The sequence below is a fragment of the Nyctibius grandis genome, chromosome 2 (assembly GCF_013368605.1).
Source record: "Nyctibius grandis isolate bNycGra1 chromosome 2, bNycGra1.pri, whole genome shotgun sequence".
Lineage (NCBI taxonomy): Eukaryota > Metazoa > Chordata > Aves > Nyctibiiformes > Nyctibiidae > Nyctibius > Nyctibius grandis.
Window position 1 is genome coordinate 18,374,481 of NC_090659.1, and position 26,946 is coordinate 18,401,426.

Below are 26,946 nucleotides of genomic sequence, written 5' to 3' on the forward strand. Positions count from 1 at the left end.
TAGATTTAGATTAGATCTTAGGAAGAAATTCTTTACTATGAGGGTGGTGAGACACTGGAACAGGTTGCCCAGAGAAGTTGTGGATGGCCCCTCCCTGGCAGTGTTCAAGGCCAGGTTGGATAAGGCTTTGAGCAACCTGGTCTAGTGGAAAGGTGTCCCTGCCCATGGCAGGGGGCTTGGAACTAGATGATCTTTAAGGTCCTTTCCAACCCAAACCATTCTATGATTCTATGAATTTTAGCAGATCAACGCAAAAATATTTAATCAACATCAGAAGCAACCCATGTCTGCTTTAGACAGCAGACATGATTTAGATACAGAATCCATAAGCAAAGAAACAAATTAGCATTCATGGGTTGAAACCAGACTCAAAAACATATGCAGCATAATGCACTTTAGTGCACCACAAACTTGTGAACTCAGCAGGGAGAGGATCGTGTTACTGGTTTGGAGTACGCTGTACAGGAGCCCAATCCTTGGTGAGCTTCTGCTTTCACAGGAGAAAACAAACTAGATTCCTCAGCTACAAAAGTAGTGGAGCCACCACAGTATCTCTCTTACCTGCATACACACTTTTACCTATGGAAAATTCTTATGCCTTAGAGTAGGCATCCTGGCTTATCCTGTTTGCATGAAGAATGCTTTTATAAACTTGCTCCCTCCTCTTTTTTTTTTTTTAAATAAAACATTAATCTCATGGCTTAATATACTTTCAGGTAGAAAGCAGAAGAAAAAATTGTTACAAAAAAGCCTTAATGTAGTGTACGTAAACAGTAACAAATAGTGTAAACATCACATTTCCTCTCCTGAGATATCCACACTTGATTTTTGTCTCTTCTTATTACTATATTCATTCACCATAATTCCATCTATTCATTCAGCTATAATTCTGTAACTGCCCAGCAGGTTATCAAAAATATTTTCTTCCACTGCAGTTAGGTATGTACCCTATATGTCCTTAAAACCAGAAAGTGTAATAAAGCATTCATTTAGTCATTTTCATTATTCAGGATTTCACTGAAAATTTGTTTTCATTGAAAACTGGATTCATCATATAAACCACAAATTGTTAATACCCTCTCTGATCAACTGCTGCAGAACAGCTAAGGAACCTGTTACGAGGATTAACTTACAAATGTAGGCACTTGGACCTGTGGTGATCTTCAACCCCTTCAATGCCCTTCAACCCCAAAGTACATCTGAAAAATGTCAGCACATCCTTTTTCTTCTAAAAATCGATACAGCTGCCCCAAATCCATATGATTTCCTCTGGCACCATGCGCATCAAAACATTTTTCTTCCAAAGTGGAGAACTTTCTGTGTTTCTGAATCTCAGCATGTCCTCTGCCTTCCAAAGAAACATCTTCTCTGTGCCGAATGAGAATTCTTTTCCACGTTAATCTTCTTAGTCTGAAAGCAATTGGAGAAATATGTATCTATCTATAAAATAAAGACTGTTTTAGAAAATACTACATTTGTACATATATCTTGACAGAGATAATGGTTCCCTAGCTGATCATAGAAGTACTCCTCACATGCAAACACATCCATAAGCAGAAGCTTGTTTCTTTATATCTCCCCAGGATTCAAAATCCTTAATGTTATTCCTCACAAAATAATTGATGAAGATGTGGTTTCAATTTCAGTGCTCACTTCTGCCTTGCCTGTGCTAAGAATTCTCATATTCTCATACTCTCTTAGCTGTTATCATCAAACAGCAATGTTCATTAGTCTGCACCACCCAGAAATATAAATGATGGGAGCAGAATAAAAGACAAACGTAAAGCAATATAACAGCATGTGTCTAACACAACTGGGGTACTGCAGTCCATCGCTATACAACTGAAATACACAGGAAGGTAAAACAGAAATAAGCGTGCACCATGTGGCACTAGTAGCTTTGATTGCTGTAACCAACAGTACAGTGGATATTCTGAGTTGTAAATACATTATGATAAACACAAATACTTTGCAGACCTTTACAGGTTGAAAGGTGGTTGGATTTCCCACCTTCTGGACACATCTACAACATGATTAACTACTAATGGCATTGAAGTACAAAGGAAAACTAACCTTGACCAGAACTCTTCACAACTACTTTGTAGACCTTCTACACAAACAACACCTGGTTTCCCTGGCATGCAAAACCCTGACAGAGAGAGCTCCTTGGCCCAGTCAATAATATTCTTTCTTTTTTGCTTGTTGTAAATGTGATGACTATAGATCCACAATCGAGTGAACATGATGTCTTCTGACTGTATGGCATTTGATGTTGTCACTGCGGAAGACGAGAGCTCTTTGTCAACATAATCAGCTGCATGGTCTTTAACCCATTCCCTTGCACTCAACATGCAGGGCTCACCACTGCAATTTTGCATCAAATATGTTTTTAGATCAGAGTTCAGGTGAACCTGCTGAGAGCGGCTTAATAACGATGACCTAAAGAAAAAGAAAAATATAAATGCAGTTGTAATATGCTTACCATTTAGCATGTTCTTCAAACAGTTTTACTTCAAGCTGCCAAAAAAATCAGGCCATATTTAGATGGTATGCGCTTGCTATTGATCTTTAAGTCATATTAGCTATGAAAAGGTCTTAATTAGTATATAATTGGTGTGCTAACTCTTGAGTTCACATATAGTACTAACAATCTGTAAATCAAAATCAAGAAAGAAGCACTTGAAAAGTAAGTATGGTGGCTGAACTAACTTCCTGTAATATGCATGGCGACTTCTGTAACCAGATATGTTCCAATAAAAAATAACAGAAGCTTGGGAGTAACAGCACTTTGGCAAGGGAAGAATAAGACCATTGAGTAACTTTTCACTCCTTTAGTTAGTGTTAAACCTTGTCAAAATGGACAACAGTCTCTCTTCTTGAGCAGCAGACCTATGAACAGTATCTACATGTAACCCCTCTGTACCGAACATGGCACTCCTCCACGCTTTTCCCATTTTTCTCAATTATTTCCTGAGGACACCAGAGAAATCATAACCTTGTAAATTTGTTTTTCTTTGACATTGTTGTCAATCTGGCTTAATTTGACAGTAAACTGTCAAAAAATGACTGCTTTTTCCTTTTATAACTGTATTTATGTAGTACACTATAGCTTCTAAATGTTTTTATTAGCTGTACTTTTAATGCCATACCTCACAGTAATTTCTGGTAGAACAGCTGGATATTTAAATGGTAAAGCACAGGCCATAGAGAATTCCACCTAAAAACAAATGAGCAAATGTTTAGTTCAAGTAAGCCCTAAAATCCCACAAAATAAAAATAAAATTAAACAAAAAAAGGTGTTTACATACCATAGAGGCATTAGAGACCTCTGGCTTTACATTCAGTATAAACTGAACTTTTGAAGATGGCATCTCTGCAGACTCATTTTCAACATAGTGCTTTAGTTCTGCTACAGCCAGCTGGTCAGTCACGATGAACTCTTCCTCATAAGGAAACATGCTAGAGAGTAAATCCAATTCCGAAACTTGTAGCTCTGCTTCTTCTCGGTTAGTCATTTCTGTTGTTTCCTAAGCAAAGAAGATATTAGGGAAGAAACAGAGGGCTTGAATACGGGACGAAGTTCATTAATTACCCCCACGTAAATCATATTAATCCTTACAACCAAGCTCATCAAAACTAACTCATAGATGTTGGGCAGTCAGAAGCATGAAGATACTCTCTGACAGCCCACGAGGTTTCCATTGCCCTGAGATGGGACAGGACATGGTGGTGTGTCACCAAATGAACTTCTCTCTCACAGGGCCACATACATTGAGATGCTGGAGCGAGTCCAAAGGAGGGCAATGAAGCTGGTGAAGGGTCTGGAGAACAAGTCTTATGAGGAGCAGCTGAGGGAACTGGGGTTGTTTAGTCTGGAGAAAAGGAGGCTCAGGGGAGACCTTATCGATCTCTACAACTACCTGAAAGGAGGTTGTGGCGAGGTGAGTGTTAATCTCTTCTCCCTGGAAACAAGTGATAGGACAAGAGGAAATGGCCTCAAGTTGCACCAGGGAAGATTTAGATTGGAGATCAGGAAAAATTTCTTCACCGAAAGGGTTATCAAGCATTGGAACAGGCTGCCCAGGGAAGTGGTGGAGTCACCATCCCTGGAGGTATTTAAAAGACGTGTAGATGTGGTGCTTAGGGACATGGTTTAGGGGTGGACTTGGCAGTTCGGTTAACGGTTGGACTCGATGATCTTAAAGGCCCTTTCCAACCAAAACCATTCTGTGATTCTATACCTGGGGCGCAGCCGCCTCTGACGCTTTGGCGGCCTCAGGGGTGGACGTTTGCGCACCTGGGGAGCCCCCTCGCCAAGCTAGCCTGGCCTGCCAGCACCGCCTGGCCCCGGCCCCGGCCCCGGCCCCGGCCCGGCCAGAGGCATGGCCCCGCACCGGGCCCACCGGCAGCGCCGCCGGGCGGAGGATGGAGCAGGCGCCCGCGCATGCGCGGACACGTCCCCATCTCCGTTCCCTTCACCGCCCCCCCCCCCACGCCGTCTCCTCACGGCCCCACAATGCAACCCGCCGGAAGCGCGCATGGCAGCCGGTGACCGTCGCCCAGCCGCCTGGCGATGAGGTGAAGTTGCCGGGCTGCCCCGAGACGGAGCCATGCGCCGCCAAGCTGTTCGCCCCGGGGTACCGGCAGGTGAGGGATGGAAAGTCCCTGGTCCTGCCGTCGCGCTCCTACCACCGCGGCCGCCCTCCTTCCCCCGCCCCGGGACTCACTCCGTCGGCGCTCCGCAGCCTCCGTTCCGGCAGAGACACTCGGCTTTCCCTATTGGCTGCGGCGCCTGTCAGTGAAGGCGCGGGAGGCGGGCGGAAGCCAATCGGAAGCAGGCGAGGCGGGGCAGCGCAGCGCGGTGGTGTGCGCCGCGGCGGGGCGAGTGCGCGGCGGGGCCGGGGAGCACATGGGCAGCGCGGCCCGCGGGAGGGGGTGAGTGGGGCGGCCCGGGGGCGGCGGGGGGACGAGCCGAGCCGAGCCGATCACATCACCCAGCCGGTCTGTGCCGAGCTCTGGCGCGCACCTGCTTCCCGCCGCGGCGGGCCGTCCCTGCTGCCCTCGGGACAGGGAGCGTCGGCTCCCCGCTGGCGACGAGCGTCCGGCGGAGCCTCTGGGGCCCGGCCCGCTGCCTGGGGCAGGCCCCCGCCGCGCCCCGGTGGTTTCCCAGGCGTGCCTCCGTGGGCATTCTTACCGGGTTTCCTTCCGTCCGACGCAGGTGCGCTTTTGGTCGTTTGCAGAGCGCTCTGTCTTATTAAAAATAAAAGTAAAGCAAACGGCGGTTTTCTTGCTTCAGCTGTTGGGCTCCGCAGCGATTTTCCTCGCGTGGGCTGTTCCGTGGAAGAGGCTGGTGAAGAGCCTGTCGGACAAGTCTGCCCGGGCACAGCGCGGGTTAACAGCTACCCGTGTTCGTGCTGTCCTGCCCTCCTGGTGGGGGCAAAGTCAGTTTCGAAAGGGTTTTAACGGTTCATGTAAGATAAATGTTGTAGCTTTTTGCCGAAGAATGTGCTGTAGAGGGGGTTTGTTGGGTGAGCTGTCACTTCTTTTTCTGAACAGATTGAATGCTGAGTTGCAAAAGGTGACAATTCCACCCTTGTTGAAGTGGCTGCCTACCCGTCATTTCACAGCTGGTAATCTGTCCTAAAAGCATGCTTCGAAAAGGTTTTTCATACAAGAAGTCCTCAGCTGGTATCATGCCTAAACTCTTCCCAGCTTAGTTTCTCTCTGATTCTCTTGGACTGGTTCACTTGGCTGTGACAGCTCTGAGCCGGCAGCTGTTCCCTGTGGCTGGTGTGCTGCTGAGTAGGAGCTGAGAAATGGTTTTCAAAGGATGGATGTTACAAGTCAGATGTAGGGCTCTGCTAACATGTTTACGTGAAGGGTGGGCAGCAGGGTTAGGCCAGCCTGCAAAGACTTCATAAGACTGCAGAGACTTGATTTTGACTTTTGACTTTTAGCTTGCATATTTTCATTGCATAGCATATGTCAGTTTTTAAGTTTACCTGATCTTTTTGAATGATCTTTTGTGAGATAAGGCACAGGGCCTTACAGGGGCTGCAGACTGGAAGTGAAAAATGTCCTACCATATGTGCAGTAGCCAACATTTTGAAGGCAAGCACTTGGCCTAGGACTCCGTGGTGGTAGGTCGCTCTTGTCTAGAGGGGTCTACAGGCATACCAAGTAACAGACCCCATCTGAATTATTTGCTGGGTATGTTGGGAAGGCGATGATAAATCTCCCTCAGTGAAGAAACTGAAAAATCAGAACTCCCGTTGTCTGTATATTTTCAGATATGTTGGAGCGTTCGCGTGTGTCAGACTTCATCAAAGATACAAGGAATTTGCAGTAAAGAAAACTGAAAGATTGTAATTGCAAAAAGCTTCAAGATTTAATTGAGACAAACCCAATTCTTTTTCCTAAAATCCCTGTGTTATTAGTTAGTTAAAAGTCGTACAGGTCGTAAAGGTTTATAAGATTTTTGATACTCAAGTTTCCCATCTTGTTCTTTTGAGCAATGCTTTTGATTTAAGGTCTTAAATAGTTTGGTTTTTATAATTCACACTGTGATCTGGCCTCTACAGCAGTTGCGATTGTTTCATGTTAAAGTGTAATTCATTTATTTTCTTCTGAAAATGTCAGATTAAAACAAGCCAATTCACTTCAAGGAACGTCTTGGCCATAGAAATAATTTAATGTTTAGCAATGAACAAGTAAAACCAAAGCCTACTTTCTAATTTACTGTTTTTCTTTGCTAGGTCACTGTTCCATGTAAGACAAAATACAGACTGCAAATATGGGAAAGAAACGCATCAAAGGCAGAACTGCACAGTCTGATGAGTCTCCGGATACGCTGGGTATGTGTCCTCAGAGAAGTCTGCGGTCCTAATGTTCGTTTTAACCTCAAAGAGGCCTTGAAAACTCATTAATATTAGAAGGCCTTTAAACTAGTCACTGGCTTTGAAGTCTCATTTACAAAGTGTGGGTTTGTATAATTGAAACTGAAGTCTACCAGGAAACATTAGTGTTGCTACTTTTCTAAGTATGCTAGAAAATAATAATTCTGTCTTGAAAAATAGGATTATTTTCTAATTTTCAAGAAACTCAGACACACATTTCTTTACCGATACACAGATCGTATTGAATTGTATAAAATTGCTCAGAATATAACAGTGTTTGTAGAGTCAGCTGCTAAGCTTGTCACAATAGGTTTAAGTACCAGTTTCCTAATGAAGATTTTGTTGCAGAAGATTCCCGCTTCGGCAAAAAAGATTGTGATTGAAATATTTCTGTGAAACCATTTGTATTTACATGAGCAACTAATTTAGTACTGGCCCTGGACAGCTCAGCTCTCTAGTCATAGTACTTTTTGGTTAAAACTTCTTTCTCTTCCTCACCTTTTGTTCCTTCAGAGAAAATCCCAAATTGTTAATATTGTCCTTCTAGCTGTACTGGATCTCACCCCTGTGTTGAAATGTTATTTGTTATCTTATTTATTCTGGTTATTCTAGCTCTTGTTTTTGCTTGTGCTGTGTAGCATTCTCTTCTACCACCTTGTCTACCAGGTCACAGATTGTGTTTTGCCCATCTTTTTTTGTTGATCCTGAGTGGTGAAATGAGTTGAGCTGTGCTAAGTTAGCTGGGAGAGAAAGCACTTAAAGTTTTAGCCAAGAGGCTCAGTGAGATAGCCTGTTTATTTTAAATTCAACTATACTCTACTTTGGTTTCCTGGTTGTCCTGGTCTTCTGGTAGCTTCTGTCTCCTGTGGCTTTTTAGCTTTTGTCTTTTGTTTTTTTTTTTCTAGAGTAAAGATCAATGTCTGCTGTGACTGTTCCTCGTTTTTCTCCAGCAAAAAAATCAGTTATGGTGCAGTTGCTGATGGCATCTCACTTCTTTGGCTAAAAATAGACTAGCTTACCCCGACAAAGTCCTGTAAAGCTGCAAATGTAAACTTAAGACTGATCATTGTGAATAATTCCACTGTAATAGTAGTGGCCAATAAACAAAAGGTTTGTTTAAAAAAGACAATTTTTGAAGTCATAGATGAAGCTTATGTTTTTTAAAAAGGCTTAAAGAATGCATCTAAATATATTTGTCTCTTACTGGCTAGCATTTGTACTGTGGTAAAATCCTGTCATCTTGGACAGAAACAGAACTGTAGGTACAAAACTTTTCACCAGTTTCAGCTCATGTCAAGAAAAGTTTGCTGTCTTGAGGCTGTAGTCTTGCACATAGTCCTCAACAAAGATAGACTCAGAGCTGTTACGCTGTCTGAGCAATAAAAGTACCTCTGTAGCAAAGGACTTAAGACAGTTGAATTACATAAACAGCTATGTAATTCTTCTCAATAATGGTTGCACAAAAATGTGATTTTTTTTTTTTAAACATATTAAGTATATACAGCATTTTTCTTTTAGCATGGGTTTGTTTACTGTGTGCTTTTTGACTTTTAAGGTATTTATACTGTCAGATATTTGACCCTGTATTTGCAAATGTAGACATTTGAAACTGCAAATAGTGAAGAATTGTAGGCTGATGATGCTAAATGTCTTAGAAACCTACATGTAAAAAAAAAGAAAAAAAGAATTATGTTCCTCATTTTTTGTTTGAAAGAACTTGAATCAGTTTGCATATGCATTGTCTGTCAATTATAATTTCTCTATGCATGGCTTAAGCTTACAGACAGCTTTTCTTCACTCAGGTGACAGTGTAACCAGCAACCTTAAAAGTTAAACAAAAAAGAAATAAGAAAATTAAATTCCTGATAGTAGCTCTTAGCAACAGATGCCTGTTCTCAGTGTAACCATTCTTAGCAGAGTTTGGTTAATTACATGGAGTTATCATCAGGCCCAGATGGTGCAGCTGCAAGTAGGGTGTAGTATTGTAGTGCAAAGTGATAATGGTATAGGTAGGATGACTCTGACATTCTTTTTTACCATAGTCTGCTGCATAATTTCACTGAGGCAGCTCTGCTGGAAGTGTAACCTCCATAATCTCCACTTCTATAGGCCAGACAGGTGCTGCCTTGGTGACTGGGAACCATGGCAGTGGGCTGTGGCTGCTCCCTGGGAGATGTGGGAATCATAATGCCACAATAATAGAAGCCCACAGCCTGACATGGTAGGTAGGTTTATATCCAAAAGTTTTGTCAGCTCCTCTGACTAGATGTAGATTTGAGTGATACCTTTTTTTTTTATTATTTTATTTTTTTAAGTAATGCAGTAGTTTAGGATGCAGCAACAATATCCCCAGACTGTGAATGGGGATAACAAAGGGATTCTTTCAGATATGTCTGCTAAATTGTCAATGTTTCTTTGGCTCTAGAAGGGCTATCCTAGCTTCTGCATTGCTGCCTGTATCTTTGAAACCTAGAGACGTTTGCTTTTACTATGATACTACATCCTCCTTGTGCTTTTTATTTCGTAGAACCTGTGTGCAAGCATATTCGTAAAGGATTGGAACAAGGTCATCTGAAAAAGGCACTGCTGAACGTGGAATGGCATGTTTGTCAGGACTGCAAGGCAGACAATAAGACACAAGAGAAATCAGACGAGGAGACTGATGAAAGCCCTTCAATATGGTTATGTCTAAAATGTGGCCATAGGGTATCTCCTGTTTTGTTAATTTGTCTAATTATTTTTCAGTGTCTCATAATATAGTGGAACAAGAGAGCTTCTAATTGAACTCTTACATTCTCTCTTTTTTTTTATTTTAAAGGTTTTATTTTAAAGGTTTTTTTTATTTTAAAGGTATACATAAATGATTTTATATACCGTAGTGTGATTTAAAAATGTCTGCTCTGAATTGCAGCTTAAATATTTAGAAGCTTGGCACAAAGGCATTTAGCAGGCTTAAGGTTAAAACACCATCTTGAAGACTTGTTTTCCTAGAAAGTCCAAATTATTTTGCTGAGAAAATAAAAATTTCTGTTAATGCTCCTAATCTGTGATCTTTACAATAAGATCTTATGCTCACATTAGTTTATTAAACTTAGAACTCCGCGTGCTGAAGAGGTTTTTGTTCTGTTTCGTTCTTCAAGCTTTTCAAACTGGAATTTGTAAATTAGATGTTCAGTCCCCAAGCAGCTTTAGTTGTTCTGCACCCAGTAAGTTACCGTTCTCTCTGCAGAAATAAGCTTCTTGAAATAGAGACCCATCTGTTCATCCTAATTAGTTTAACATAATTAATCAGTTTTCATTTTAATACTTTGTTTCAACTCTGACTTTATATGTGTTTCATTGATAGTCAACTGGATTTTGTGACACTTCTGGTTATCAACATTATAGGGCTGTGGCAGAGATTCTCAAGAACAGCATGCTTTAAAGCATTATACAACGCCAAGATCAGATCCCCATTGTTTGGTTCTCAGTTTGGACAACTGGAGTGTGTGGTGAGTTTGTCAGGCAACAGTTAAAAGACGTAGCTAGAGGGCAACAGAGGCTGGGATATAATTTGTGTTTTCTTTGTGAACTCTTGGATTTATCTCTAGACTTATATAAAGCATTTCCACACACAAAAATCCCAGCAGTCTTTGAGATTTGCTGAATAAATATTGTTTTCTTGTAAAATTCATAGCTAGAAAATTTTCATAATTGAAGTTGAAATCAACCAACTAGTAAATGCTGTTGACTTGATGTTTTAATGCTTTTGCTTGTTCAGAATAGTGACACGTGGAAACAAATGTTGATATGTAGCTCTAAATCTTAACTTTCAGCCTTGGGAGAAGCTCCATTCTGATTCACACTTAGTGACAAACTTAATGACTTATATTTTCTCAAGAAATATGATTTGTTAATACCATACGTGCAGTTAAGAAGCACAACTGTAAAATTACAAGATGCTACTGGATCAATCAATACAAATTCCAATCTCCCTGGTAGTATTTCCTTTCTTAAAAGGAATAGTACGTTACTATATAAGGGCGAACCTTGATTTTTCTAAACTGTGCTATACAGAAATACTGTGCCTGACATAAAGAGTTTTCATTTTGCTTAGTAACCTTTTTAAAACATATTGTCATTATGTTAATTTTATATAACATTCTCTCTTTACTTGATCATATTTAGCACTTTTATGTGTAATGATTGGTATTTTTATTGAACTCTAGAATAGAAATGGACATTATTAATAACATGTATTACTAATGAACTAGTGAACTTCTTTTTGTGAATTTAAATTAGTGTTAAAATTATGGTTTTGAAGTCCTTTATTTTCTCTGTTCCAAAACTTACATAGTTTTAAAATCAAAGTACTTGCAAATGAGAGGAAGTTGTCTAAGCAAGATGTTTTGCTTCTTTCTAGATTTTCTTGATTGCACAAACTTGCACAATAAATTATTCAGAGATTGATATATTGGGTATAAATTATTGTTATAAATCAAACATACAGTCAAGAACTGTATTTCACAGTGAGCCTAGTACATAAGAGCAAAAGCAGTTTTGATCAGAATTTAATGCTGTGAAAGTGTGAATAAATCTCTCTATGGTTTGCATGCATATGTGGTTGAAATTTTATTTAAATAGTACCTGCAAACAGTTAAAAGAAATGTTTTGAACTTGGAGAGGAAGAGGAGAGTTCTAGTAATGCATTTAAGTTCTGCTGTTTTGGGTTTACAAATGCTATTGTATGCCTTTTCAGTACTGGTATGACATAGCAGTTGGATCTACTTACGTTTTTTCCCCCACTGGTCAAATGGCCATTGCTGAAAAAACTTATTCCAATCCCTTGATTCCTTCAAGGTTACCTACAAAACTTTTGACGGCTGAAAGGTTATGATGTTAAAATTGCCCATGGAAGTAACTATCATTTGTTATTCCAGGAGTGATAATGCCTATTTTTATAATTAACCAGACAAACAATAAACACATACTCAGGGATCCAGAAGTTGAGCCAATTTTTTTAATGAGATATGAAGAAATGCAAAAATTGCAGCTAATTCCAGGTATGCTAGGGATTTAGGAAGCACTTTTCTGCAGACTTCTGCTGCTTTTAATATCAGAAAATAGAATCTGACTTAACGGTAATCCTGAAATCTGCTAAATGCATTTGTGCCTAGGAACTATAATTGGTATGTTTCAAAGTGCAGAAGTACTTGCATTCTCTTTAATACCTTTTGTCACCTCTTCAAAGAGCTGATTGGGCAGAAGTACAAAATCGGTACATACAGCTCTCCCTTCAGCTGTATGTGTTCTGGCAGAACTGTACTCTTACTTGAACCTTTATTGCTGCAGCTTCTCTCACAGTTTTGTTTAAAACAGATTATTGGCCTAACCATGAACTTTTTTGCTCATAAAGAGACAAATAGTTTTGTATCAGCAATGGAAGAGCAAATAAAAGTGTGCAGGACTAATGGAGGACACTGATTTTTTTCTTATGCAATTTAAATATAAGGAAATACATGCCTGGGTAGAATACTCAGAATATTTTTTCCATGCCATAACATTTGTAAGTCATTTCCTTTAGGGCCTGATACTTTAGCTTCTTGATTTTGGCAAAATTTTCCATGCATTTATTTTTCTTGCAACAAGGTTTCGAAGCACATCTTTTAAGAGTCTAATTTATACTTGTAAATTGCAACCTCCAGTCACTGAAATAATTTAGTAAGGATAATTTTTAAACGTTTTATTTTCTTGATCAGAAATAGATTGAACTCTTCTCTAAGACTTCCAAATCTTAAAATAAATCCTGTAATTTTATAACTTTGTGTAATGAGTTGCATCAAACAAGCAAATAGTTTAGGATTTTTAAACAATAGAAAAGAAAACTATTAATTGTTTTTCTCTTGGGGGGGCGGAGACAGGTGCTACATCTGCGATAATGAAGTTCCTTATAATGCTTCAACCCGATTGGGCCAGACTGTGGATTATGTTAGAAAACAAGTTTGTATTGACTCATTACGTACAGGTAAGTAATTATAGCATACACACAGTGAATCAGAAAGTCCCTTAAATGTAGGAGACAGTACTATAAATCCAGAATGTACACTAAAATAGATTTAACTTTTGGAGCACCTTATGGTAAAGTAAAAAGCTGATTTATTCTTTTTCTTTTTACTTTGTCAGAATTCTGATAGGATAAGTAACCTGTAGCCCATGGACCTTATTGGACCAGGATTTTGCTCAGTGTCACCTAAACTTTTACAGATCAGATATACAGGAATAGGAGGGAAAAAAAATACAATGTTACTGTGACTTTTTTTAAAATGTGACATTTGGTGGTTCTGTGAGTAAGGAATTGACTTTCAGTACTTAGAAGTGCTGTGTTTATTCATCAGTATTGCTCAGTTTGTCTTGAGATCTGAAGGAAAATTGCCTTTGCTTAAGGATAATTTGATTTGATTTTATAAAAAGTATTTTTGTAGGTATTTGTGAATGTATCAGCTGGAATTACTAAGTCTCCAGCAGTTGCAGGACATTTCCTAATGAAGGAGTATACAAGAGGATTTGTGTGCTGGGTCTGTACATTTAGTATAGGTAGCTGCAGTGCATTTGGAACTCTGTAAAATAGAGTGTTCAGCCTGCAGTCTATCTGCAAAATGTGGTTGTTTAAAAGGAAACAAACCCAGCAATCCCCCCTAGTTTCTACAATGGCAAACTATTTTTGTACAAGGCATTTCCACTAGAAAACTCGGAAGAATTTGCATATCAAAATAAATGCTATAACTCGTGGCTATCAAAAATTCCAACACCGTCCTACATTTGGGTGAAACCATAGCCCCCTTTGGAAGTAGATCACGACCATCCAGCAGTGCCAAGTGGCTATCTCATAGTATTTGTTCAGGAAGCAGCTAGCTTTTCCCCAAGGACCAGAATATTTGAGTGGTTTTGGTCAGTCTTTCCCAGACACGTAGTTTCTCTACATGTAATATTTGAACTTATATCGGTTGCCAAAATTTTCTTCTCAGGTTTGAACTGGAAAACAGATTAATACCTGTGTGCAGTTGTCTATTTCAGGTGTTCCATCTGTTGTCCATCCATCGCTTTCTTGTCCATCTGCAAAGATTGTATTCTCTGTTTTCCTTGCTTTCTCTGAGCTGGCCTTACTTTATTTTGAAGTTAGTCTTGGCTCACGACCCTATTTATCAGAAACCTAATCAATAGTAGACTGACAGACTGGTAGAACCAGTGTGGGTGTTACTCTTAACTTTACCTGGAATTCCCTTATGGTTTTATTAAACAGGTCATTGAAATTTTGAGCTGTACACCAAAGTAACTTTGGAAAAAATATCTTTTAATGTGTCTTGAAGAATATAAACCTTCTAGTTTCATCTGTTTAGGTTCATGAAATGAACATGAGAATGCTTCGACAGTGGGAGGCCTGTGCATTTCATTTCAGACAATAGTGCCATGTCAAAAGGGATATCATCTCAGATGACATCTTATTGGATGTTGTATAAAGCCCTAACATAAGTGATTTTGCAATAGGAATGAAATTTCAGATAACACATGCAGAGATTTAGAGATTGTTGGCATGAATGGCTTGTGGGCCGAGTGGCGCGTTTGAATTTCATGCTGATCTGAAATGGCATTTTGGGGATTTCTTGATTTTGTTTGTTTGTTTTGTTTGTTGGTTTGTTTTGTTTATTTTTAAACTCCTGTTACCTAGACAGCTTAAGAACATAAACTGGTAGAGTTATGTTTATACAATTACAGAATTAATTATCGTATATTTTAGACATCGTAGATTGCTGCTGCCTATCATAACTTTTCCCTAGCCCTAGATTGTTACTGGGTTAATATGTGGTATGATTTTTTTATTATTTCAGTAGAAAAACAACAAGAGAACAAAGAATTTGAAAATAAAAAAGTAGAAAAAGACAGCAAAAATGAGCAAGAAAAAGAAGTCTCGCTTAAAGAAGAGAATTCTCATTCAAGTACTAACTCAGAAGTGACTGTGAAAGGACTTAGTAACTTGGGGAACACATGTTTCTTTAATGCAGTGATGCAGGTATGGTAGTTATTGCTGCTCTTAAAAAAACATTGAATAGCAAAAAAAAAAAAAAAGGCACACAACAACCCCACCCTCAGTATTTTACAATGACACAATTAGAATGTGATTTTTATCTGCCAAGAATGATGGGTTCTTTCTAAAAATAGTGTGTTGGCCCAGAGAAATACGAAGAAATGGAGCTGCAGGTTCAGACTTGCTCTAAGGGAAAATATAACAAACTGCCTTGTCTTTGAGGGACAGCATCTTCCACTGATGTAGATTAAGGGTGCCAACTTCCTAGTTTAGCAAAAAAAAAAAATAGTCTGGCACGTCACCCTTGCTGACCTCTTAGAATGTAAGAGATTAATACCCGAAGACTGAGGGTGTTTACTGAAACAAGTGTCTCCCTCGGCAACAGGAAATCAAGTAGAAGTATTAACAGGTTGAGCATATTGCATTGCTATCTTGTGTGTCTTGCTCAGCTGAGAAGTGTTTGGATAGAATAAACTTGCTCTTTCATGTGTATTAAAACCCACATATAGTCTTGTGCTCTTTGGCTCTTGACACTGAAGGTTTACTCAAAATTCCCACTGTACTTGCAGGTTTTAGTAAACCTTTTTTTTTTTTTAAACTTGTTTGAAACCAAGCAAATATGCACACTGCATTTTACCTTTTGATTTTAGAAACAGACACTAATAAATAGACTGTCAAAAGATCAGTCTGTAGAATAATAGTACATTTAGGGTTTCTGCAATCTAAAGAAATACATAAAGAGGACAATTGCAAGTCCCGTTAGCTGTATGGAATGTACCTTTAACTGTTAAACACTGTTAGAATTTCCAGAGTGGTAGTTACAGCTCTAGTTCTGTGTTTGGGAAAAATACATTGCTGCTAATCTGGTTGCTACAAATTCCATGACCAGTGAAACTCTGCTGCCCTTCCTCTTGTTCCCCAGTTACCAATCTTTTTCTTTCTTTTATGTTCTACAGAATTTATCACAAACTCCAGTCCTGAGGGAGCTGCTTAAAGAAGCTAAAATGCCTGGCACAACAGTTAAAATCGAGTCACCTGAGTTATCCATGGTATATATGCTTTGACCTCTGTGGTGTTTCTCCCCACCCTTCCAATCTGTTAAAGAAGCAAGCAATACTCATCTCTGGATTTTAAAGTTGTTTCAGCTAAATACTAACAAGATTAAGATGTAAAATCAGTGGGAATGTCACTACTGACATCCATAGAGTGGCTTCTGAGGTTAGCAGAGGTCTTTCCCTCAAAGTGAAAGAGCAGTGATTCAATACTCTTAAGTATCAGTTGTCAGCAAAGGAGTAGTTACATTATGATTAAGTTATTTAAAGGATGAAAAGGTATAACTTTTGCTATAGTGTCACTTGTCTAAACGCAGAATAGGAAACTAGAGGATGTTTGCAGCAATAACTTAAATAACATGCCTATCATTACAGTTATGGATTTGGCTGGAAAAGAAGGGTTGTGCATTTTAAGAAACCATTTTTTCCTTAATAAAATCGAGAAATCCAGAGTTGCAACTAAGCAATAAATAATTAATGATTCTTAGCTGAATGTTTTGGTATAATCTCATGAGAAACCATGTGTTGATAGTTACTTTTTGTCAGGTTGACTTATTGCCATTTAGGAATTTTGTGTATTCTGTTGTATAATAATGTTATCAAGAACTGAAATGTTTAGATAAGGAAAAACTTACTCCAAAAGGATCTGTCACCAAATTAAGGCAAAACAACTTTGTTGCTTTTGTTTAAAACAGGAACCTCAGCTGATAAAACTAGATCAGCCAGGTCCTTTGACATTAGCCATGTATCAGTTCCTGACAGAAATGCAAGAGACAAAAAAAGGGGTAGTCACTCCTAAGGAACTTTTTGCTCAGGTTTGTAAAAAGTGAGTATCTGTACAATTGCATGTCATAGTGAGTATGAAAAAAATTTATTAGTTGTTTAAAAAGGTCAGTTTTCTCCCTTTTTTTTCCTTGAGCTCACATCACAGCTTATAAAATTTGTATAATACTTAACAAGTTTTGAAAGAAAAGGATAAAGAGCAAAATATAAATGAACAGAAGTAAAATGAAAGATACTCAGTGACATATCCTGATTAGCTAGCTTCATATTTTTAGAAAATACCGTATGTAGACACTTGTCGCTTTTATGTACATAAATGCTTGAAATTTTGTCCTTTTGCGTCTGGTATGAATTGTTTTTACTTTGTCTGTCTCTAAAGTTCAGTTATACTTTACAATTATTGTTTCATTTAACAGAGCAATACGATTTAAAGGTTATCAGCAGCAAGACAGTCACGAATTGCTTCGTTACTTACTTGATGGAATGAGAACAGAAGAAATCCAAGTGAGTGCTAATTTCATAGTTGTACATACCTTTCCTCTTCATACCCCAGATCAAGACTTTCTCCTCTGCTGAGGGGAGAAAGAACATTCTTTCTGAGATAAGTCAAATTCTGTAGAGTGGTTTGTGCTGCCCATAGCATGCACTTGAAGCAGATCAGCAACAGAGCTGTAGAGCCGGGCAGCCCCTAAGCAGTGGGGTTGTGAACCATGGGTATTGCTATTTTAATTTAACGAAACTATTCAAAGAAACAAGTTTGTTTGTGGCCTGTATCTCACATATATTGCACACGTTGTTTAGGTTTCTAAGGTAATGATGTTTTCTCCCTTTTTGGAAAGTAGTGTACTGGTTACTCTCCATGCTCTTCTAATAAAATCAAGTAGAAAGGTTCAGTATTGCTTGCTCTAAAGGTCTTTGGTTAATTCAACATTTTTAATATAAACGTCTGTTGTCCTTCAGAAATAGATTGACTTGTCCAGAACTTCTATAGAAATAGTGGATTTGGCGTATGTATAGTCACCCTAAAGAATGTCCTTTTGTCTTAATTTCTGAAATGCCTGAAAGTTCACTTGTGGCAATTCCATGATTTTTTTTTTGCCAGTTTTAACATGGGAAAGTATTTCATCCTTAGACTGATTTTCTTGCATGCTAATTGCAACATGACAGTTGTAAGCTTCTTTCTTCGTTGGTTATTTTTTTAATACTCACAGGAACTATTTTGTGTCTCTACAGGCAGTTGTGTTGTTTGTATTGATTATCTTAATTGATGAAGATTAAACTTTTTCCTCCGCTTGAAACATTTTTGTAAAACTAACTGAATTAATTTAGGAAATTTTACAGTGTGTATTGTTTTGAAAATTTCAGCGAATAAGTGTTGGAATACTGAAGGCATTGACTGATTCTAACAAACAAAATGAAGAAGAACTTAAAAAGAGAATTAAAGGTAAAACACACATTACTGTTGTGATAATCTAAAATCTTCTGTTTCATTGAAGTACACAAAGTAACACTATTAATATCAACTAAAAGATATATGTTTAATTGTACAACTTTGTGATATATCTCGAATATATGTGTATCTAGAATATAAGGCTCAATAATATTAGTCTATTTATTTAAATGCGTTACTGGCCTTGGTGGCATTTCCTTCTTAACAGAGTAAGAGAGAGTTGGTTCTATAGTCTAAAATATGTTTGGGTAGTATTTAATCATTCAAGTAATTTGTAAGAAATTAAAATATTAGCACATGAATGTAATGATTTATTCAGTCCTGATAGCCCATTGTTACTTAACATTGCTATCAAAAAAAAAATCAAACTACTGAACAGAAGAAAGTTTGAACTTTTCAACAGGACTTACCTTAGAAAATGAAGAGCAAGCTTGAGTTCAGAGTATGTGCTGCACTGAAAATATAACTTGAGGAAATTGGTTTTGTTTATAGGGCACCTATACAGACAGAAGTTGGTGCTTGTCTTTTAGGTTCAGGCAGTTGTTTGAGTCAAGTCCTGAGAGAAAACAGGAACCGTTACTGGGATGTGGTACTTCTGAGAAAACAGGGAAATACGTTTCAGTTGAGAAAGTGGTAAAGGTGTTGATTCAGCCAAACTGTCTTCTTCAAATGTGTTTTCTTCCCCATTCCTTTGATATATGAAAGGATCTTAATTTAAGAATCTTGCTCTGCTTCCTGAGGAAACTAGAACAGGCTAACATGTTCCATCATTCATCTTGCATAATTTTAGTTGTTTGTATTTGGTATGCCATAACTAAATTGTTTGCCACTATTTTATTTTTAGTATTATTAACTTTACTGTATACTTTGTCAATTCTCAGAATATGAAAAGAAAAAGGGAATACGAAGTTTTGTAGATCGAATCTTTGGTGGAGAATTAACCAGTACAATTATGTGTGATGAATGCAGAACTGTAAGTAAACTGCCTGCTTTGAATAGCCTAGAGTATAATTTTTTGTCATCTGCAGGAGAACCCCAAATTAACTACATGTAGAAATAAATGGAGTTGGAGAGGTTTGCTTCAGTTAATACACTCCTAAGAGTTGACTAACTGCTGCTTTTCAAAGTGGTGCATGGTTTGGCTGGAATCTTTCTTCCCATATGTTATAAAGCTAATCTTTAAGTCCCTTTCAGAAGACTTCCAGAAAAAGAGGTCAGCAACAGCAAGCTGCCTCTGCTAGAAGAATTCACTCTCAGGTTCCTGGTAAACACCTTCCAGTGGTACAAATTGTAGAGTGGATGAATTGTTCTGCTACCAGCAATATGCTGCCAGGGACCCTTTCCGTTTTCATCAGATGATTAGGTCTCTCCCTTCTCCACACTGGAATGACCATGGGATTGACAGAAGAATAGTTAAGCAAGAAGGCACTACTAGGATAATGCATCCTGAGAATTAAGTAATTAAGGGTATTAGTGAGTGGGCTAGGTGAATGTCATTAGAGATTGCAGATATCAGTCTCGGTCCATAAATTGGGTTCTCACATTCTAGGCCAATAGAAAACTGAAATTTGTAAAAGTATTTCTTGCTTATTTCTGTGGTAATATGACTGCTGGATTTTGGTCATGGATAGCTGTTTGTGAAGGTAGATTACCTGTTTTATGTTTGTGTACACAAGGGAGAACATGCATTGAATGCAAACAAGGCTACATACAAATAAGCCTATTGACAGCAAGCCAGCCACTTCCAAACAAAATTAAATTGAACTCTTAAATATTCGTTAAAAGGTATCCTTGGTCCATGAGTCTTTCCTTGATTTGTCACTTCCTGTACTAGATGATCAGGTAAGAAATTGTACATACTTGCTTTTTGGCTTAGTTTTTGTTTGCTTATATGAAAACACCTTTATTATATAATTATTAGGGAATGAATTTATGCATCTTTTTAAATGTCTCTTTTGAAAGTTAAACAATAAATTTGCCCAGAGAGATAGAGAATAAGATGTTAATGAGAGTCATTTCTGTAAGTTGTGGCTCATAAATTGTCTCTGGAAAATCACTGATGGACTGTTGGTGATCTTGCTGCTTTGTCAGGTAATGCTTCTAATGTAGAGATTGGCTTAGGGAATAATCTGTGTTCCAGTGTTGTCTCACTGTTGTAGAAGACTGAGTTGCAAAAAACAGTGTTTCCCAATTCACCTTCACTGTTGTAAAACTGAACTAAATTGCATGACAGTGAGGGGTGCCTAGTGGTTGCTTGAATGCTTTATTTTTATTTTTTTTTACTTTTTTCATCCATTCTTCTGCACTGAATGCCAGAATACTTCTCATAATATCCAGGTTATTGAATAAAGTTAAGAAACATTGGTAGCATAGTATGTGAATACTTATTGGATCAATATTGATTTTTATTCGATTGATCTCTAGACACTAAAAATTTGCTGTGTGTTTCATATTGATAATCTGTATATGTAATATTTCAGATTTGTTATGTAGCATTGCTCACACAAAAGCTAATGAGTGAATACTGAAATGAAACCCCCTCAGCCAAAGGGATTGTATGTCTTCTGCAACAAACAAATTTCATTTTAGCAGAAGGAAACAAATTCTGTAGCAGGCAGTTCAACTGAAAATGTCTCCACTTGTGTAAAATGTTACTCTTCAGTGCATTTAATGAGATTTAAATCTGTTAGAGCCAAAGGTAATGTTGCCCCTTTACAGGTCTAGAATTTGGCTCTTGATAGCCTTACTTTTTCATACTGCTTCATTCTGCAAGTTTCACATTGACTCCCTCTGGAGTGAGTCACCTGTTTTGTAAACATTAGGGTGGCATAAATGAGTTAGTTGTATGTTACAGTCACTAAAATGTTATATCTTGAGCTGAAAACTAGATAACATCTCATCCCACCAGCTTTCTTTGGAATACTATTTTGTTATTCAGGTCAATAACATCTCTACTTCTGTGGTTATTTTGTGGCTTTTTGGGTTTTTTTTGGTAGAAAGTAAAAATTACAAATGAGAGAAACATTAAAAAAAACAAAGAAAAGGAATCTGAAGATGAAGAGGATAAAAACAATGACTGTTACCTTAAGCAGAGGGATGAGCCCCCTGGTACAAGTAAGCACCTTCAGAAAAAAGCAAAGAAGCAGGCCAAAAAACAAGCCAAGGTTGGTTTTGATAAGTATTTCACTTTTATTAATGACCTGCTTGCACCTTCTGGTAAAACAAATTCTTTTTGCTTCCTCGGTTTAGATGGAGGAGGAGGAAGAGACAGTTTAGTATTTCTCCTCACTCAAATGCACAACTGAAAAGACCAATTGTATCCATGCCTTTGCTATTAAGAAGTTACATGTTCTGTTAAGAGTTGCTGCGCTAGGAATAAGCTAGTATCCAGAGGAGTGTGGAATTTGTGTTGCCTATCTGAAGTAGCATTCGTTTGTATCAGGCAGGTGTTCTCCAGTCATTGATTGCAAGAATATTCACAAAACTCTAGAATACAGACATAAGAAAGGATCGGGAAGATCTAAAGGGAATCATTAGTTGTATTTTGAAGATACTATGTACAAGGAGCAGTGGGAACTGTCTCTGAGTGAGGATAAATTCAGTATTGGTTGAATTTATCACCTCTGATCATTAGATCATAAATTACTCTCCCCCCCCCTCCCGCCCTTTGCATCTATGGCATGCTGCAAAAATTTTGGTAAAGAAATGGTAAGAAATGATAAATATCACTTAAACTTGCTCTGTTTTTTGTATTGTTGTGTACTATGTATTGTGTTTTGCAGAGCCAGCGCCGCCAGCAAAAACTTCAAGGAAAGGTGCTTCACTTGACAGATATCTGTGCAACTGAACAGTCAGAAAAAGATGTTGAATATAACCAAGAATCAGAGGAGGAAATTAACAATGAAACTCCTGATGTGAAGCAAAAAGAGGAATCATCGAATGATTGCAAAGATCACTGCTTAGCTCAAAAAGACTCCAGTATACAGGGAAATAATACAGAAGTTCAGAGCATGCATGAAAACACAGGAAAGCCAGAACAAGAGCGTGTAGAAAATGAGTCTCTCGTGGATCTCCCTATGGAAGGCTTAGATTCTCATATAAAGTTTGTCAATGGCTTTGACAACCTGTCTTTGAAAGATGAGGATGATGAAAATGAAGATGAGGAAGAGCTTGCTACTGACTTTTCAAAACTACACTTGGGTGCCAATGCTGAATCTGATACGAGTACCTTAAATGACCTTCAAACTCTTCCCATCAAGACATGTGAAGTATTGACTGAAGATCCAGAAACAGCATTTTGTACCCTTGCGAACAGGGAAGATCTGAACCTGGAAGAAGGTTCAATCCATCACTGTTTGTATCAATTTACCCGTAATGAAAAACTTACTGAGACCAATAAACTACTCTGTGATGTATGTACACAAAGACATTGTGGACCAAAGAAGAACATAAAAAGTATGACAAATTACCTTTTAAAAGAAAACTTTAAATATGTCACTATCAGCTGCTTGGGTGTATAAGGCGGGGAATGTCCCTATAGTAGTATTTGTATAACTTTAACTTGGATCAGTTGAACACTAGTTCAACTAGTCTTCAGTGGGTAGGCTGTGAGACCCTCTTTCACACAGATTAATACGAGTAAGTTCTTAATTGAGCAGAATAGTAGGCTCACAAGCTTGGGTACAGAATACTGCAGGGCTGAAAAAGAAGAGTGAGCAAAGAGGGGCGGGTTTGGCTTTGGGGGGAGGGAAAGGGCATTTCAATCTAAAAATTCATTATGTGGGTGAAGGTAGGGAGTAGCTGTTTAGCAGGTGACTTTTCTGTTCTTTCCTCAAATGTGAAAATTCTGTGGTGACCATCATAGGGAAACCATGTTGGTGTTTGCTGAAAAGGCCAATAAAAGCTGCGTGCAATTTCTGATTGTGAGAGTTGTAGACAACAAGCAAGAATTCATCCTGCTTGTGTTGACACTGCTCGGACACGGTGTGAGCGGTTACTTTTGTGATACGGGATCTGCAAGATGGCAGCTGTTGTACATGTAACATGATGTGAAAAAGGGGAGTGTTCAGTTTCTCAGTTGTTGTAGTAGGTGACATTATAACAGTCTAAATAGTGAAAATAAGGAAACTCTTGCTGTAACATTTGTTTAGACATTAATCATTGGTGGGTTTTCTTTTCTGCAGGTGAAAAGAAGTACGTTTATACTAATGCCAAAAAGCAGATGCTAATTTCTCTTGCTCCTCCAATTTTAACTCTTCACTTAAAGAGGTTTCAACAGGTAAGTAGCAGGCTGATATTGCAATAATGTGTATGTATATATGCACATAGTACTAGCTTAACTTAGAACTGATGTTAGCATGTTTTCAATTCCGATAAGCCTGGTTTGTTTTGTTTTGTTTTTTCCAAGGTTTGGAAGGCATTGGTGTGCAGCATTGGTTTTTGTGGTCTTTGAGGAGTTGGGGTGTGTTTTCCTGAAAGAATATTCCATTAGTTATCTGGAAAACACTGTTTGTGAGCTTATTTGCCATATATTCCCTCACCCTTGTTATTGCTTACTGTATTAAGCAGTATCCTAGCATTAATTGTTTCCTGCTACTACAGCAGTTCATGGACTTTTACATTTCAGTACAGACAGAATAGGATTCCTTACTAAATGCATGTAACCAATAGGTCAGTAGAATGGGAAAAGAGAGGATTCCGAGCCTTACTGAGGGGGCGGGGGGGAAGGGATGAATGGAAAGCAATGCAACTTAAGTCTTACTTATAGACACCAAAGCGGCTTACCTTTTTTCCAAGTTGTAGGAAAACTTTTAATTTAGGGCTTTAGCTTTTCAAGAAAGAAAGAGGAAAGGAATAGAGATGGGAGACAGTATTGCCTCTTTTAAATTTAAAGCTGTTCAGTACTTTCATCAAAATACTTCAAAAATAAGGGAGGTGACTTTAAGTAGATGAAAAACAATTTCACAGAGAAAATGGAAATGTGTAGCCTATGCCAAGAGACTGTAACATGATTAAGGAAATAACATTTGTCATCTTTTCCTTTTGTTCTTCCAGTTTGATACTGGAAGATTATTTGAATAAGGTGGGAGTAGAAGTTAAATCAGTTTTGACAATATAAAATTAGATCCTCAGGCATATTACAGTATCTGAGAAGCAAGAGATGTCTTCATAGTTACATAAGTACATTAGAGCTGATTCTTTTTCCACTTTTGCTACCATCAAGTTACCATAAGAGTGAGTTGAAGAGCTGCCTCAACCTGTGCTCCAGTGCAGCATGTGGGAGCAAGGAGGTAATGCTGGAAAACCTTGAGCATTGGAGAAAAAAAAAGAACAAACCCAGTGTTGCTTTTTCTTACTTTTGTGTAATGTAAAACTAATTTTGTATTGTTGAAACTTGAACTGGAAACATTTAGTAACTAAGCATGGTTTTAACATGCTACATTTTAACACTATGGGGTTTTCCTCTACTTTGTTTAAGGCTGGATTTAATCTACGGAAGGTTAACAGGCATATCAAGTTTCCAGAAGTGATAGACTTGGCTCCTTTCTGTACAGCTAAATGTAAAGTAAGTGGGGAAAACAATCAGATTCTCCTTTCCCATGTTCTAATGTGCTTTCACAATTAAGCTGCTCAGCAGAATCTTTGTAGAATGCTTGTCAGGCTTCAGTTATTTTGAGGTGGATTGAGAACTGGCTGAATGGCAGAGCTCAAGAGGGTTGTGATCAGTGTCGCAGAGTCTAGTTGGAGGCCTGTAGCTAGCGGTGTTCCCCAGGGGTCAGTACTGGCTCCAGTCTTGTTTAACTTATTCATCAATGACCTGGACGAAGGGACTGAGTGTACACTCAGCAAGTTTGCTGATGATACAAAACTGGGAGGTGTGGCTGATACACCAGAGGGCTGTCCTGCCATTCAGCAAGACCTGGACAGGCTGGAGAGCTGGGCGGAGAGGAACCTAATGAAGTTCAACACAGGCAAGTGTAGGGACCTGCGCCTAGGGAGGAATAACCCCATGCACCAGTACAGGCTGGGGGTTGACCTGCTGGAAAGCAGCTCTGTGGAGAAAGACCTGGGAGTCCTGATGGGCAACAAGTTCACCATGAGCCAGCAATGTGCCCTTGTGGCCAAGAAGGCCAATGGTACCCTGGGGTGCATTAGGAAGAGTGTGGCCAGCAGGTTGAGGGAGGTCGTCCTCCCCCTCTTCACTGCCCTAGTGAGGCCACACCTGGAGTACTGTGTCCAGTTCTGGGCCCTGCAGTTCAAGAAAGACAAGGAACTACTGGAGAAAGTCCAGTGGAGGGCTGCAAAGATGATCAGAGGACTGGAGCATCTCTCTTATGAGGAGATGCTGAGGGAGCTGGGTCTGTTTAGCCTGGAGAAGAGAAGACTGAGGGGGCATCTTATCAATACTTACAAATACCTTAGGGGCAGGTGTCAAGAGGACAGGGCCAGACTCTTCTCAGTGGTGCGCAGTGACAGGACAAGGGGCAATGGGCACAAACTGAAACATGGGAAGTTCCATCTGAGTATGAGGAAAAACTTCTTTACTTTGAGGGTGACAGAGCACTGGAACAGGCTGCCCAGGGAGGTTGTGGAGTCTCCTTCTCTGGAGATACTCAAAACCTGCCTGGACACGACCATGTGTAACATGCTCTAGGGGAACCTGCTTTGGCCAGGGGTTGGACTAGATGATCTCCAGAGGTCCCTTCCAACCCCAACCATTCTGTGATTCTGTGTGAGAATACAGGATAACTTGCAAGTGCAACTTGTACTTGAGTCAGTGTACTTCCACTGGTCATAGCTGCAGTGCTTGCATGAATCTCTAATGACCAGCTTCCCTTTCATCAGCAAACAAATCAAAGTGAGGACATTCTAGCCTTATTTAAAACCCAGTACCTGACTGACATACCTAAACTTTTGCTTTTATAGAATGTGACTGAAGGGAATACGAAAGTACTGTATTCTCTCTATGGAGTTGTTGAACACAGTGGAACAATGAGGTCTGGTCACTACACTGCTTATGCTAAAATGAGAAGTGTGAACAACCATCTCTCTGATCTTGTCCTTCAAGGACAATCTCTTCAAGGTAAATAATTAGAAATATTTTACAAATTATTTCTTACTGCAGAACAGTAACAGGATTGCTTGCTTCAACTCTTTGTAATAACTTTTACTCCCAAATTCTTCCTTTCACAGCTTTAGAAACTGAACCAGTAAAAGGGCAGTGGTTCCACATCAGTGATACCCACGTACAAGCTGTGTCTGCATCAAAAGTGCTGAGCTCGCAAGCTTATCTCCTGTTCTATGAGCGACTGCTGTAACTCATCTGAGAAACCTTCTGGTATGTGCAGCCATCTTCAAGTGGTCTGAAAGAAGGCAGAGACTTGCAAATCATGTTGTTAACATCTTGGAGCTACTGTATACAACTGCAGGAATATACTTTATGCTTCTTAGACACACTGACTAGTGGTTAACTTATACTTTTTCCAGTGTTTTCACTACTTTTAAATAAAAGTTTTTTTCAAAATTACACCTTTTGGGTTTCTATTGAGTAATTTGTGTGTTGGCACAGACAAGCAACCACTACTTCTAGTTTCCTGCAAGTGCTATGCATCTTCGTCAGCAGCTCTTTCACTTTAAAGGGACCAGCTATAATTTTGAGCTATAGTTATCATCTCAGCTATCATCTGTTCCACGTGTATTTTA

At 38.9% G+C, this 26,946-nt stretch overlaps 2 protein-coding genes across 9 annotated transcripts; one reads left to right on the forward strand and one right to left on the reverse strand.

Annotated features, from left to right (window-relative positions):
* Positions 1-649: 649 nt before the first annotated feature.
* On the reverse strand, positions 650-4,763 carry RWDD2B (RWD domain containing 2B). Of its 2 annotated transcripts, none has more exons than XM_068424915.1 (5): positions 4,728-4,763; positions 3,309-3,527; positions 3,150-3,217; positions 2,074-2,439; positions 650-1,410 (listed from the first exon to the last, which is right to left on the reverse strand). In XM_068424915.1, exons 2-5 carry the CDS (start codon positions 3,513-3,515, stop codon positions 1,173-1,175), a joined length of 879 nt encoding a protein of 292 aa, XP_068281016.1. In that variant the 5' UTR covers positions 3,516-3,527; positions 4,728-4,763; the 3' UTR covers positions 650-1,172. The 2 variants fall into 2 exon arrangements, with proteins under 2 accessions (XP_068281016.1, XP_068281017.1); XM_068424916.1 differs by lacking the exon at positions 4,728-4,763 and adding an exon at positions 4,642-4,710.
* Positions 4,523-26,770, forward strand: USP16 (ubiquitin specific peptidase 16). 7 transcript variants are annotated; one of them, XM_068424908.1, is made up of 18 exons: positions 4,523-4,647; positions 6,756-6,854; positions 9,424-9,602; positions 10,284-10,387; positions 12,797-12,900; positions 14,762-14,943; positions 15,915-16,007; positions 16,706-16,836; positions 17,210-17,297; positions 18,159-18,237; positions 19,125-19,216; positions 20,029-20,085; positions 21,240-21,407; positions 22,026-22,698; positions 23,427-23,521; positions 24,722-24,808; positions 26,170-26,326; positions 26,437-26,770. In XM_068424908.1, exons 2-18 carry the CDS (start codon positions 6,794-6,796, stop codon positions 26,559-26,561), a joined length of 2,475 nt encoding a protein of 824 aa, XP_068281009.1. In that variant the 5' UTR covers positions 4,523-4,647; positions 6,756-6,793; the 3' UTR covers positions 26,562-26,770. The 7 variants fall into 7 exon arrangements, with proteins under 7 accessions (XP_068281009.1, XP_068281011.1, XP_068281008.1 ...); XM_068424910.1 differs by lacking the exon at positions 4,523-4,647 and adding an exon at positions 4,855-4,935; XM_068424907.1 differs by lacking the exon at positions 4,523-4,647 and adding an exon at positions 4,942-5,218.
* The last annotated feature ends 176 nt before the right edge of the window (positions 26,771-26,946 follow it).

Coding starts and splice junctions, on each gene's coding strand:
- RWDD2B (XM_068424915.1), bottom strand. CDS start 3,515: ATGACTAACCGAGAAGAAGCAGAGCTACAAGTTTCGGAATTGGATTTA. Junction 3,218..3,308: donor AGGTCTCTAATGCCTCTATG/GTATGTAAACAC, acceptor ATTTGTTTTTAG/GTGGAATTCTCTATGGCCTG. Junction 1,411..2,073: donor TGTGAAGAGTTCTGGTCAAG/GTTAGTTTTCCT, acceptor AATTGCTTTCAG/ACTAAGAAGATTAACGTGGA.
- USP16 (XM_068424908.1), top strand. CDS start 6,794: ATGGGAAAGAAACGCATCAAAGGCAGAACTGCACAGTCTGATGAGTCT. Junction 18,238..19,124: donor ACTTAAAAAGAGAATTAAAG/GTAAAACACACA, acceptor GTCAATTCTCAG/AATATGAAAAGAAAAAGGGA. Junction 22,699..23,426: donor ACCAAAGAAGAACATAAAAA/GTATGACAAATT, acceptor TCTTTTCTGCAG/GTGAAAAGAAGTACGTTTAT.